Source organism: Microtus oregoni, unplaced genomic scaffold (genome assembly GCF_018167655.1).
Source record: "Microtus oregoni isolate MIOR12 unplaced genomic scaffold, Mior012 000096F_ref0000112, whole genome shotgun sequence".
Classification (NCBI taxonomy): Eukaryota; Metazoa; Chordata; class Mammalia; order Rodentia; family Cricetidae; genus Microtus; species Microtus oregoni.
Genome location: NW_024544709.1, coordinates 471,894 through 485,613, shown reverse-complemented (window position 1 = coordinate 485,613; position 13,720 = coordinate 471,894). Strand labels below are relative to the sequence as shown.

The window sequence follows — 13,720 nt, the reverse complement described above, 5'->3', positions numbered from 1 at the left end:
ACCTAGGGCCGGATGCATACTAGTTAAGTATGGGACCCCATTTGAAATCAAATCCTAAACCCAGTTTGATGGCTCATGCCTGATTCACAGCACTGTGGATTGAAGCAGGAGGATCACAATTTTGAGGCTAGGCAGGGCCCTAGGACTTTGCCTTAAAACAAAAAACAAATGAACAACAACAACAAAGTCATATTCCTAAATATTAAGCAGGTAGGTTACTTTCTATGCTTTGGGTCCAGCCTGAGTCTTACCAGGGGAAACAACTGTCAACATGGCTAATACCCTCCCAGTCATCACCTTCTAGTCTAGCTATATAGTTATGTGTAAACACCTGTATAAACAAGTTTAGACTACATACACTGTCTAAAAGCTGCTTCACCACTAAACAATGCTACTAAAATTTTAATGCCAGTTATTCCAAGTCATTGACTTACTCCTAAGTTAGCAGCATGTAGCAATCAGAAGAATGTCACATATCTTTTACCAAGGCCTACTACATATCATGGATTGGTTTTTATCTCATTTCATTCTTATGAAAGGGTTAAAATTGGAATATTTTTTCCATTAATTGAATATTATTCTATTTTTATGATTTTGGTTCTTAGAGACTGTCCCATGTATCCCAGGCTGGTCTTCGACTTCTAATTATTCTGACACCTCTCAACCTCAGATTCCATGTGACTACCATGTACCACTGTGACTACCTTAGAATCTTATTGTAATACAAATCCTCTTGTGATTTCCTGTTCCTTCTCTATAACAATCTTGGAGACGCTGGCATCGTAGAAGCACCTGTGTGCAGTCTTGGGGGGGAAAGTTGCCTTTGCATACCTGCAAACTGGGTCGGCACTACAAGGTTAAGAGGTAAGTATTAGTCATGACAGATTGTGACCATTTAAGTCATATGTTTAGTAACCTACTTGCATAACCCTTGTTGTTTAATCTAGATGTGATGCTCAGCGTGTATCTCTTGATAATGACCCCCACCCCCAAAGCCACACGGGCACACACCCAGCCAGCATGCATGAGTGCTGACATGACTGCCAGTGACTGTTTATTGGGCATCCTGGGAAAACAAGATTGTACAAAATTAAATGGGTACAGTCTGGCACAAACAGCACACATTTCACTGTCGATTGTGAAAGTTAGAAAGACGAACAAGTTCTGTTAGCATTTTTCATAAATAGGTTGATTTCTGAAAAATCTTGTTAATAACTATATTGTATGAAAAGTTAAAAAATATGTTGATTAGAATGAAAAATGAAACAAAATTATTAAATGGATTATACATACAATAATAATGAGCTTGCTGAGTTCTTGAACTCATGTTTTTGAGCTAGAAACTTCCTGGGGTTACTGGAAGGTAGAATAATTAGGAAAACGAGAACAATTTTATTCTCTAAAAAAATACTGTTTATATAATGATTATTTTGTAACCTTCCCAAATACTATTTTCAGAGTCAAAGGTATATTATCCATTAAAATAATGTTGTCTTTCTCAGAAACCCCAGACAAGCATAGTGAAATCACATTGCTGTCACTAACCGCGAAGGTAAATGACATGCTGATTCTAATAGAGAACCAGAAGGAAAATACTGGTATACAGAAAAACATAAATAATGGAGATCAAAAAGGAAAGGTGAATGAACGTATACATCAATCACACAGGGCACTGGATTAACACCAGCAAAGGACCTTGATCTGTTCCACAGAGGTCAGGTTACCCCTCCCCAGTGTCAGAGTGAAATGAACTGGCAAATTCCACACAGCGAGCATCCCTAAAGAATTGCCCTGTAAATGGGAGTGGTGATGATGATGAAAACAGGCAAACCACAGACACAGTCTGTAAACTGCAGACACGCTGAGGACATCTCATGACGAAAGACAACAGGCCTTGAGTCTTAGTCTGTGGAAGGAGATGAGCCGTGCCAGAGAACACATCTTCAGGTCTCAGTATGTCCAGTAGGCCATGTGTGCTCACCAGCCTATACAAGGGTCTGGGCAGTCCCGGAGGTAACTTTCAAACTGACCTTTGGTAACATCAATCAAGGTTGTGAATACAGTCAGCTAAAAAGAGAAGGTTATTTTCATTTTAGTGATATTTTCAAGTCTAAGATCTTACACATATTAGCATTTGTGTCCACCAAAGAATTTACGCTATAGTGCTATTTAATAGTAATCAACAAACATTTTAAGACTCAGTTGTCCCTCTCCCGTGTATAACTAGCACACATACAAAGCCCGAGGATTCGTTACGGGGCAGACCAGTGTGGCTTTGGCTATGCTTCTCAATGCAGTTCCATTACAGAAAGGAAACTGTAGGCACACGGCCGAGTACAGAGTACACCCATTCCCTTGGGGTCATGCAGACCAGGTAATGCACCCCACCGTGAAGCTACCTGGGAATACTGTTCAAAGGAGAAAAGAAAGACGGCAGCTTGACTGAGCTGAATCAAGGGGGCCATTTCCTGCTTAGTTCCAAATGTTAAAGGGAAGGACTTCCTTCTGGCAGAGGTAATGCAGGCTGTTTATTTTAGGGAAACTTGGACAAGAACAAATAAACAAAAAAATGGGATAGCCGGGGGCAATTTATCCAGAATGTATCTCTGTACAAAGAATGGCCATAAGGGCCGGTTAGGTTTCTCGGTTACAGTGGGGGAGGGGAAGGAGCACTAAAGTTGAAACAACACTGACAGCGTAGCCAAGTGAGCAACGCCCTTACTGCATTCCTAAAGTTGTGGTTTCCAGCATACAAAAAGAGTTTTGAAAAAACCAAACCTTAAAGCTGAGTGGGGTGGTGCCTATCTGCAATCCCAGAACTCAGAGGGCTAAGGCTGAAGAACTGTGCACACCAGAGGCCAGCCTGGCCTAAAAACAGAGTTCTAGGCCTGCCTGGGACAGAGAGACGCTGTCTTGAAAAATGAATCAATGAATGAATAAATAATAAACCTAAAGTTGGACTTAACTAATATGTTCAAAATGAGCTAAGGTAACAGAGAAAAACAAAACACAAAACAACATTCTTCCCCCAAAAGCAGTGCGTGTGTATGTAAATACCTTGTTGAGGACAGGTTTCGTTGATAGGACGTCATACATGGTTGCAAATGAGAGATTCTAAGACACAGAAACAATTGTGTTCAGTAGATGAATTATGGACCTTCAGTTGTATTTACCCATACAGCTAGGTCATCAAAAACTAAAATACTTTTCAGTCTTCCTAAGGCACCTCCGGTGGAGTCACTGCTAGAAACAAAGGTGACAGTTCTCATGTGCCACTTCTCTCTCCTCCTCCCCCCTTTTGAAATTTATCATTTCAGAATTGTTATTTAACTTTACAGATGGTATCTGGCATTAGTGTAAGGAAGGGAAATTACAGCAAGAATTTTCTCCTTAAGTTCATGAGGACTTAAAAAGCTCCATGAGGTGTGTCTAGAGATACACAGTAGGATGTTTACTGCAAGCAAAGAAAACCACCAGAGCTAAGATCATCCATCCATCATGGGGACAGTGTCTTTCTGTATGTGACAACGCAAATGTACCTTCTGTGTCGTACGATTTAGACACATCTTGGCAGGTGTTCTGCGGTCATCAATGAACAAGGTGTTTTTCCACCGGTCATAATTGGTTTGGACCACATACCATCTGCCATGCTTCGGATCGAGTCTAGATAAAAAAGAGAACTTCCTCTCAGGCCTCATGTTCACCTGGGCTCTTACCTATCTTGTTTTATCAAATGCACTCACTCATATACATCCAAAGCCTCTCTTCTTTCTCGTGTGATCACACAGCCTTCCCCAGACTGGTTGCCTCCCAGGATAAAATATGCTGGGGCCATTATCTTGGTCTTGATCAGGGTATTCTTGGCTTCTTCATAACTATATAGAAACATTTTTAAAAGTAAGCAGTTTTAGCTGATTTTGAATGATGCGTTTTAGTCGTAGAAACTAAAGAGAAACAGGTATAGGAGGCCTCTTAGAGTTACTTAACTGAATGTGGACACAGTTGGAAACAAAGCTTTCTGAATGAGCAAGGACCGAACATTAGTTCTAAATCACATAAATGTTAAGTCCGAGGTATTCCTGGAAGTGCTCTCCCGAGTTGCATGCGCAACTTCCCTGCAGCCCTGGTTCTGTGCGCTTCACACTGCGCTGGCTATCACACCATACAGGCCAATGGGTGCTGCCTCAAACACCTCGCTCATACTCAAGGCAGCAGCTGGAATTAACGCCCCGTTACAAACAGAAGTATTTTACTATGCCTCCTAGGTTTTCTGTTCACACAGAAACAGTGTGAATAAAATAAAATAAAACATTTTAATAACTTTCTGCTATTATTCCTCAGTTTGTAAGTATAAAACTAGTTTATGTTTGGGTTGAATTATGTGAGAATGTTTAACTTTTAAAAAAATATTATTGTGTGTAAATGTGTGTGTACCTGACTGTGTAAACCACGTGTGCAACAGCAATAAACGAGAGCATCAGAGCCCATGGAGCGGAGCTGCAAGTGCTGTGAGCTGCCGTGTGGGAGGTGGAAATGAAAGCAGCTCCTGCAAGAACAGCAAGTTCTCTCAGCCCCTGAACCACCGCTTCAGACTAGAACACCTAACTTTAAAACGTACTCTCAGTTGCTGATGAGTTTCATAAAAACACTGGGAAATTACATTCAGTTTAGGATTATGACAGAAATGCCAAAATGACCCTAAATCTATTTCTGCCGTTTTATACTATGTCAAGAGGCGTTCTGAATGTTGACAGTCAACTCTGAAAAATGAAGATGATTTATATGCTGTGGGAACAAACACTCAGTCGAGATTTAATTCTTCATATAAACAAGTGCATCCCATGTCGTTAGTATGCACATTTGCTTTTGTCTTTAATGAATGGTACAATCTGATGTATACCAAAGAATTGTTTTAAAGTAAATTTATTTACAGTAAATGTTTGACCTGTATACATGTTTTATATACCTATATCCCTGGCATCAAATAAAGCATTTTTAGACAAAAAAGGAGCTGACTGGGAAAGGTGAGGAAGCTTCTGGACAGGGAACGTGCTGTGAGGAACGGTGGGGAGCAATAACACTGGGACGACCACTAATCTGCATGTGGGGATTTTAGGAGGATCCCTAATCCGAAGGGATCTCAAGAGTCATTCTCTAGCCTTTCTGTCTATGTCTTCTATTCAACAAGACAAAGGGGGGATAATTACAGTTCTGGGGAGGGCTGCGGCTGCAGCTCAATTTGCTGAGCCCTTCACAACGTGCACAAAACTCTGCTTTTGCTCACGGCACTATATAAACTGGGCATGGTGGTGTACCTGTTAATCCTAGCACCTAGAAAGTACAGGCCAGAGGATCAAGGTCATCTTGAGACCTATATAGTGAGCTTGAGACCGGCTCAGATTATATTAGATTCTGTCTCAAGAAAACAACAAAAAAAGCACACCCAAAAAATGCTACAATACTTGGGAACAGGAAGTAAGTTTGAAAGTGAGGACTATTAAAAACCAGAGTGGATAATCAAAAAAGACAACCAACTTCTAGTTCCTACGAAGTGTTTAAAAAGAAAGGTCGATGCTCATTTTGTCCAAGTCATGTGGGCACAGTATGTGCTAAAGACAATTTGGTATTATTTCAGCACTACAACAGACTATAATGTCTAGGTTAATATGTATTACAATTTGTATATTTTTCCTGTGGCAAGAAACTCAATGAATTACCATTTATATAAAGATTTTACTATATAGCATTTCCTATGCACATGGTATGATTTTTTTATATAAAAAAATTACATATCTTTTTTAGTGTCAATATCTCTAATACTGATACTAATAATCCAATTCATTGCTTTGCTATGACAGCACAGAACACACAGAAAACAGGAATAATTCCACGTGAATGCCAAAGAATCACCTAAAAAATACAATGTTTCCAATGGATAGGAAGCTGAGTCTTGGTAAATAGTTCTGTATTTAACAGAGATATTTGATGATAAAGCAACAAATAACTTCACCTTGTACTATTTTCCAGAACTGATCTCGTGATAAACCCGACCCATTCGGCATCTTTCTTCCCCAAAATCCATTCTAGGATACCTGGGAGAGATGAGATGCAGACAGTGTCAGAGGGCCAAGAAGAGGTTAGATTACTGCCCTCCCTCACGAAGACTGAGATTCCTGATGCATCTCCAGACATTTTACTCACCCAGATAACCACCATTTAAACTGAAACGTTCATTTAGTGTAAGACTAAACAGTCCCTGAGAAAAAGACAAAACAATGCGGTCAGAAATTCATCCAGGACAGTAGTCTAGAAAGACCTGAACTGAGTACTGGAAGATAGAAAGAGGAATCAAAACCACAGTAACATTAGAAAGACTCTTCTAAGTTCAAGCGTTTTTGCATGCACTGTGTGAGATGAGTTGGGTGGGAATTACTGTAAGAAATGAAGAGCAAAGAGCCCACGCCTTGAACTCATCATGATGCACCTAAGTGAGCAGGACACCTAGGCCCTGACCTCTACTTTACTTTGAGACTTTGCCAGCCATGTGATTCAACAGTCACAAAAACCATTTCCTTTGTGGTGTGGGGTCTCATACTGACAAAAGTGATAAGGACAGGGAATAAAACAGGGCTCCAGATTCTTTTTGCATGTCTATCTGAGACAGGGTCTCCCTATACAGTCCTGGCTGGCCTGGAATTCATATGTAGACCAGACTGGCCTTGAACTCAGCAACATCTGCCTCCTTAGGATTGAAGGAGTGTGCCATCATGCGTACCTTCATATTCTTTATATATCCTCATTTTCTTAGATTCCCAGACAGTAAACCCAGGACACAAAACTACTTAGAAAGTTACATAATATATTTCTTACTGGTTTGAATCCTGTCAACATGCCCACATATCCAACAAAGCTTGTAGCCTTGAAAACAGTCTTATTGTTTCTCTGGAAGTCCAAATTCACTGTTAAAGGCTTTAATTCTTCTGTAATAACCCAAGTGTTATTATTTATATTCCACCTAAAAAAGACAAATGTTGGTGACATTAAAGACAGAGATGGAGTTGAGAGGAGGCATTACATAGGTGCTGTGTGTTTGTGCCTCGGTCTTGCTATGGAATCCAAGATGACTTCAGCCTTGCAATCCTCCTGCCTCGACCTACCAAGGGCTGGAATTACAGGCCTGAGATTCCATGTCTGACTTATAGGTGCTTTATTTGCCTGCTCACTTAGGACCAACTTTAACAAGAGCTTTATGAGTGTGCTATGGTCTGAATCTGAAATGTCCCTCAAAGGCTCGTGTTCAAGGCCCAGTCCCCAATGCACCGAAGTTCAGAGGTGAGGCTTTGGAAGTGATAGGGTTAATAATCCACTGGTGGGCGAACAATCTGAAGATTACTGGGAGATAATACAAACTTAGGGGGTGGGTCCCATATGAAGGAAGCAGGGTCCTGGATGTGCACCCTTGGGGGCTCTATTTTGTCTTTAATGCATTCCTCACTGTAGGAGGTGAGCAGCCTTCTCCAATACCTGCTCCCACCAACATGATGCTCCGTCTTACCAGCCTTAAAAATAGAAGAGTCAGTTGATCATGGACTGAGACCTCTGAACTCTGAGCCAGAATAAACTTTCCTTCATTCTTTTTCCAGGTCGTAAAACTGAAGCTCAGAAAAGTTGATTAACTCTGGCTACATAAATAGTGAGGCCCAGATTCAAATGAAGACCTCTAATTACAAAGCTGCTAGTTTCTCGTAAAGGTCAAGATGACAGATTCCTTTAAGCAATAAATGAAAATAAGCCCCTGTGCCCTTCAAGCATGGTCCTGATTTCTGTTTACTAGGTGCAACTTAGGAGACACAACTCCTAAGTCTGCTCAGTGTGTCTGCCTTTCCAACACTAAGGAATCCTGTCATCTTCACTCAAGACCATCTTCTGCACATGAGGGGGACTTACTTTTTATCAAGGTAATACTACAGTCAACACTTCTTATGGAGTGAAAGGATGTCAGGTTACTTACCCAAGAAATATGCCAAAATCCATATTTCTTCCATGCAGTAAATGACCTATTAGGAAGGAAGCAGCAGCAGAGACATGTATCCACAGTTAAAGTACAGTGGATTCTTAATCACTGATGGACAGACAGATATGACAATTTATTCAGAGCTGTATAATCTAGCAATATATAATAATTAAGAGCCTGGAAGCCAGAATAAGCCTAAAGTTCAAACAAGTATTTACTATCACATTGGGACAGTACCATCTGCATCTGGGGACTCCGATAAGATCAGCTATGGAAGCAAATCCTTATTCCTTGGACAACTACAGTCCTACCAGGACATAGGTATCTTAACCTCTTAATGTGAATTCCTTAATTGCCACTTAGAGATGAACATCTCAAGTATTAGATATAGGTCAAAAGTCAGAGTGAATGAAGGGCAAGTCACCTTGTGCCATATATATTGGGGACCAGTCAGGAAAATGAGGTTCCCATCCACAGTGCTTGCTGACTGGGAAATGATGAGAGGATGCTTGTCCTGGGTCTCCAGAAAAACATCTGCACAGTCTGTGGTGGTCTGAACGAGAATGGCGCCCATAGGACCATCTATCTGGATGCTTAGTCATCAGGGAGTGGCACATGTCTGACTTAAAGTTTCATAAGCATTCCACTTGTCTTAAGGCTAATTTTCAGTGTGCTTATTAAAATCTACCAGGATATACTAAACTACATACAACATACACACAATGGGAACAGCAAGCCTCGTTGGGAAATGTTCTAATTCTACTCTAAAAAAGCTTTATTTGATGCTGTGCTCTGCACTGCCACGCTCCCTCAGCAAAGATTACCTTCGTGGTCTTCAGTTATTATTGATGTACACATGGTGAACAATTCGTAGAAAATGTTGAATGAAATAATCTCTCCTGTTAAAAAAGATACTGTTTTGTAAATAATCATAAAAGTATAAGGGAAACACCATTCTGCTTTTAACCTAAAGGTATGTAGCATGTTTTTTCTCTGTCTTGTTAAATGTTAGCATGCTGGGCTTAACATGTATTTTTACCCTGATATATATTTTTTCAGGTAATTTATGTTAATTCTTATTCTCTAAAGATATTTATATTTTGTAATTACTTGTGAGGGCTCTTTTTATATTAAGACTTTCTTCTCACTGTGAAGTAGTGGTGCACACCTCTAATCCCAGCACTTGGGAGGCAGAGGCAGGCGGATCTCTCTGAGTTCAAGGACAGCCTGGTCTACAGTTCCAGGACAGCCAGGGCTGTTACACAGAGACCCCCCTGTCTCAAAAAACAACAACAACAAAAAGACTTTTTTTCTCATGTAAATTACAAATATATATTTCCAGCATGTTATCTTTTTAAATTATTTTTTAGTTAGATTTTTTTTGAGACAGTTTCACTGTATAGTCCTAGCTGTCCTAAAACTCACTCTGTAGACCAGGCTGGCTTTGAACTCAGCGACCCACCTGCCTTTGCCTCCTGAGTGTTGGGATTAAAAGTGTGTGCCATCACTGCCTTATAGAATATTTTTATATTTATCTATATGTGCATTTTTCCTTGTGTGCACATACAAGATGTATGCATGGGTTTGCCATTGTGTGTCTAAGTTTGCTGTGATGCATGTGTGGTGATGAGAAAAAATGTGGAAGTTGGTTCTTTGCTTCTACCATGTGGATCTCGGGATCTAGCACTCAGGTTGTCTGGCTTAGCAACCAATCCCTTTACTTGCCAATTCGTATTACCAGCCCTTAAAAGAAATCATTTAGGGAAGCAAAAGAATAAAAAAGCACTAGCCAACTTTGTTGGGAAACAGAGATTTTCAATCAATTCTCTTGTGAAAAATTCACTGGTTACATAAAATGGTGACTCTTTTGCTTTTAGGTTAATGAGAAAAACCTTTTACAATAAATGTATGAACTGAAAGCTGAAACTGAAAACCTGCAAGAGCTGTGCAAGGCTGCACATGCCCAGAATCCCATCACCCCTCAGGGGGGATTAGGAGGACCCTGAAACTGAGGCCAGCATGGCTCCAAATAGCAGTTAATATTGGCCTTAAAATAGAAAAACACAAAAGCAAGAAGACAGAAATTCACTGCCCAAAATACCACTACCTAAGAATAATTCAATGAGTAATATATAAAACCCTTTCTCCCCAAATTAAAAAAAAAATGCCTTTGAGAAAACACTACTCAAACAAAAGCTGACATTAAACTATATTCAAGGATATATGAATTTCATTCCAAACATCAACAGGCTGTCACGGTGGCAGGCTGGTTATGAAGCATAGGGGAATGCAGAACAACAGAGAAGGGACGTGGAAGGGAGGCAGAGGTGAAGCATCACACGGCTAGAATGGACCTACTGTAAAGCTTTAGTAACCAAGACAGCCTGTGACTGACACAAGACAAAGACAACGAAACAGAAGAAAGTTCATACACATCGTCTGACTTACATCAAAGATGCCACTATGATGTGTAGAAAGATAATCAATTTTAGTAAACGGTGCTTCATCTATCAGAAATATATGAAGAGACCTTGACTAGTGTTTTGCTCTTCCCCAAAATAGAGGAAAAAAGAAAAGTCAAACTGAGAGGAAGTCAGTAACTTGCAGTGTTAACGAGAGGAAATCAAATTTCTCATGCTGCCCTCGTCAATAAGTCTACTCATTTTAGGACCTGTCTTGCAGAATTTACAAGGCTACAAGTACGTTTCTGTTGAGCTGAACTTTGGGGTCACAGGGTAGCTAGCTATGTACTTAGTCTTGTAAATGCTGCGAGACAATTCCTAAAATGAATAGGCTTATTGACAAGGGCAGTATGAGAAATTTGTGTATATACCTATCCATTAAAAACATAGGCAAGAATGCGTGCACACATACAATAATAGCCTCATTGTTAATATGCAGAATCTGAAAACAACAACCTGCATCGATAGGCTTAAGAAAGAACAGCAATTCAAATGTTCAGTTTTATTTTTAACAAGGTGAAGGCAGAGCAGGGTTATTGTCTGTGAAGGGACAGATGACACATTTTGACAGACTGGAGTTCCTTCACCTTTTATGAGTGAGGCCTGCAGGCATGGATGCATCTGTAACCCTTCAACACACTGTTTAGACCCCGGGTTTGTGCATTTCATTGCTATAGTTCATCAGACTTCAAATATGTTTCAGTGTTTCATCAAATGTTTCAAACATGGCAAGGTGAACTTTACCTAAAGGGATTCCAGTAACATCTGCAATTCCCTTCATTTCATCTTCAAAAGGGTCAGGAATCTTGCCAAGTAGGCCAGGCTGAAAAGAAAGAAATTAATGACCACTGATCTTAAACCCAGGCTTTGTGATCTGGCTCTCTGCCTACAACTCCTACATTCTGTCACCGCGATAGGTGGTATGTTATTTTTAAAGCATTCTACATCATGTATTTCTAAAAGATTACATCTCATGTTCGGTGGTGGACTCCTATGGAAAGCTGTGATTCTCTTTTCCTATTGCCCTTCGGGCTGGCTCCCAGAGAGAAGGGGACTGGAATCATTTACCTGCGTGACTTAAAGCGACCCTCTACCGAGACCAACATCATGAGCAAAGTTCCGCTCATGCATTCTTAGGTGACAGGCAACACACAGCAACAAGCACAGTATTCTACAGCTTCACAAAACTGTTTGTCAGGGTTAGTGGCTGGTCCTGACCTAAGCTGCATCTGTTGCATTTAATTATTAGCAAACAACAGATAAACAATTCAATGATTGATGGAGGAGGGTCATCTGTCTATTTGTTACTTTCATTGGTTAATAAAGAAACTGCCTTGGCTTTTTGATAGGGCAGGATTTAGATGGATGGAGTAGACAGAACAGAATGTTGGGAGAAAGAAAGCATAGTTGGTCAGATGCCATGGAGCCAGCCGCCAGGTCAGACATGCTGAATCTTTCCCGGTAAGCCACCATCTCGTGGAGCTACACACATTAATAGAAATGGGTTAATCAAGATGTGAGAGTTAGCCAGTAAGAGGCTATAGCTATTGGGCCAGGCAGTGTTTAAAAGAATACAATTTGTGTGTTGTTACTTCCAGAGCTAAGCTAGCCATGTGGGAGCCGGGAGGGACAAAAAGCAGGCCTGCCTGCAGGCTTCATCACAACAAATGATGGACATTGTATCTTGTTCTCAACCTCAGCTAAGAACAATACAGAGAGCACAATTATTTCATCCAGCAAAGACAGTGTGTTTAAAGCTCACAAGCCCTGCATTTACCCTTTTTTTACATTTGCTTATTTATTTTGTGTACAGGGTGTGTGTACACACATGCCACAAGGCATGTGTGGAAGTCAAAGGACAACTTGCAGGTGTTGGTTTGCTCCTTCAATTATAGAGTTCTGGTAGTGGAACTCTGGTCCTGGGGCTTGGCCACCTCACTGCCCCAACATCTGCATGAGGTGACCTAACTAAGCATATTATGTGTTTTCCTGTGATCTCAAGGCACGGAGAGTAAACTGTTCCAGCCAATTTAACAAATACGACTGTAGTTGGTTTACTTTTTTGGGGAGCCCAGCACCAGCTCTCACCAAAATCACATGGTGTCTTTCTTTCTTATGAATGCCCAGCCTTAGCTAGGCTTGTTTCTAGCCAGTTTTTCTTACCTTATATTAGCCCTTCTATATTTTGCCTGTGGGCTTTTACCTTTCTCTATTTCTGTATACTTTTCTTTACTTCTTACTCCATGGCTTGCTGTGTGGCTGGGTAGCTGGCCCCTGATGTTCTCCAACTTCTTTTCTTATACCTCCTTAATCCTCTCTTCCCAGATTTCTCCTATTTATTCTCTCTGTCCGCCAGCCCCACTTATCCTTTCTTCTGCCTTGCTATTGGCTGTTCAGCTCTTTATTAGACCAATCAAATATTTTGGACAGGCAAAGTATCACAGTTTCACAGAGTTAAACAAATGCAACATAAAGAATGCAATACATCTTTGCATCATTAACAAAGAATCCACAGCATAAATGAATATAACACATCTTAAATAATATCCCACAACACAGGACTTAAACACTTGTTAAGCATGATACTTTACTTAGAGTGATATGGCATTTAGTTCTAACAGCCACCATATGGAACATGTATTATTAGTAAATATTATCCTTCCAAATCAGAAAATTAAAATTTCACAGCCTTAAAATGCAGTAACACTGGACTCCATACCATAGCATCAACAACTGCAATGCTGTCTCCCTACTGGCGTTCAGAACGGATGGGATTCAGGTACTGGGATAGGTGAGGGACTCGTTCCCCTTTTGTTTCTACCACTGTTATTCAGGGTCAACCTGGTAGATTTACCACATGTTAACTTTGGTAAAGAGGTGAGAACGGAAACATGACCCCACAGGCTTGCTGGGTGGCAAGTGCAAGGGTCACATGGAAAGAGGAAGTGCTTTGGTCATCCAGTCCCTAGGGAGTTCTGTCCTGGGGGGAGATGGCAATGTCTTGTGAAAGTCTGGTTGTTACAACTGAAGAAGAAAGCAGTGGGTAGCCGGGTATGGTGGCTCACACCTTTAATCCCAGTACCAGGGAACAGAAACAGGTGGATCTCTGTGAGTTTGAGGTCAGTCTGGTCCATGCAGTGAGTTCCAGGGTGGCCAGAGATAGATATATAGTGAGACCCTGTCTCAAACAACAGCAAAGAAAGTGATGGGTAGAGGCCAGACTTGCAGCTTAATACCCTAAAAT

At 40.7% G+C, this 13,720-nt stretch overlaps 1 protein-coding gene across 2 annotated transcripts in view; it reads right to left on the bottom strand.

Annotated features, from left to right (window-relative positions):
* Positions 1-1,037: 1,037 nt before the first annotated feature.
* Positions 1,038-13,720, bottom strand: part of Asah1 (N-acylsphingosine amidohydrolase 1) — a 35,962-nt gene continuing 23,279 nt past the window's right edge. For both annotated transcript variants that reach the window (XM_041644473.1, XM_041644472.1), the window contains 10 exons: positions 11,221-11,299; positions 8,839-8,913; positions 8,012-8,057; positions 6,871-7,015; positions 6,202-6,256; positions 6,011-6,092; positions 3,744-3,875; positions 3,540-3,663; positions 3,058-3,114; positions 1,038-2,067 (listed from right to left, as the gene is read on the bottom strand). In XM_041644473.1, coding sequence (XP_041500407.1) covers positions 1,978-2,067; positions 3,058-3,114; positions 3,540-3,663; positions 3,744-3,875; positions 6,011-6,092; positions 6,202-6,256; positions 6,871-7,015; positions 8,012-8,057; positions 8,839-8,913; positions 11,221-11,299 — 885 coding nt within the window. In that variant the 3' untranslated portion in view covers positions 1,038-1,977. The remainder of the gene's footprint in view (positions 2,068-3,057; positions 3,115-3,539; positions 3,664-3,743; positions 3,876-6,010; positions 6,093-6,201; positions 6,257-6,870; positions 7,016-8,011; positions 8,058-8,838; positions 8,914-11,220; positions 11,300-13,720) is intronic.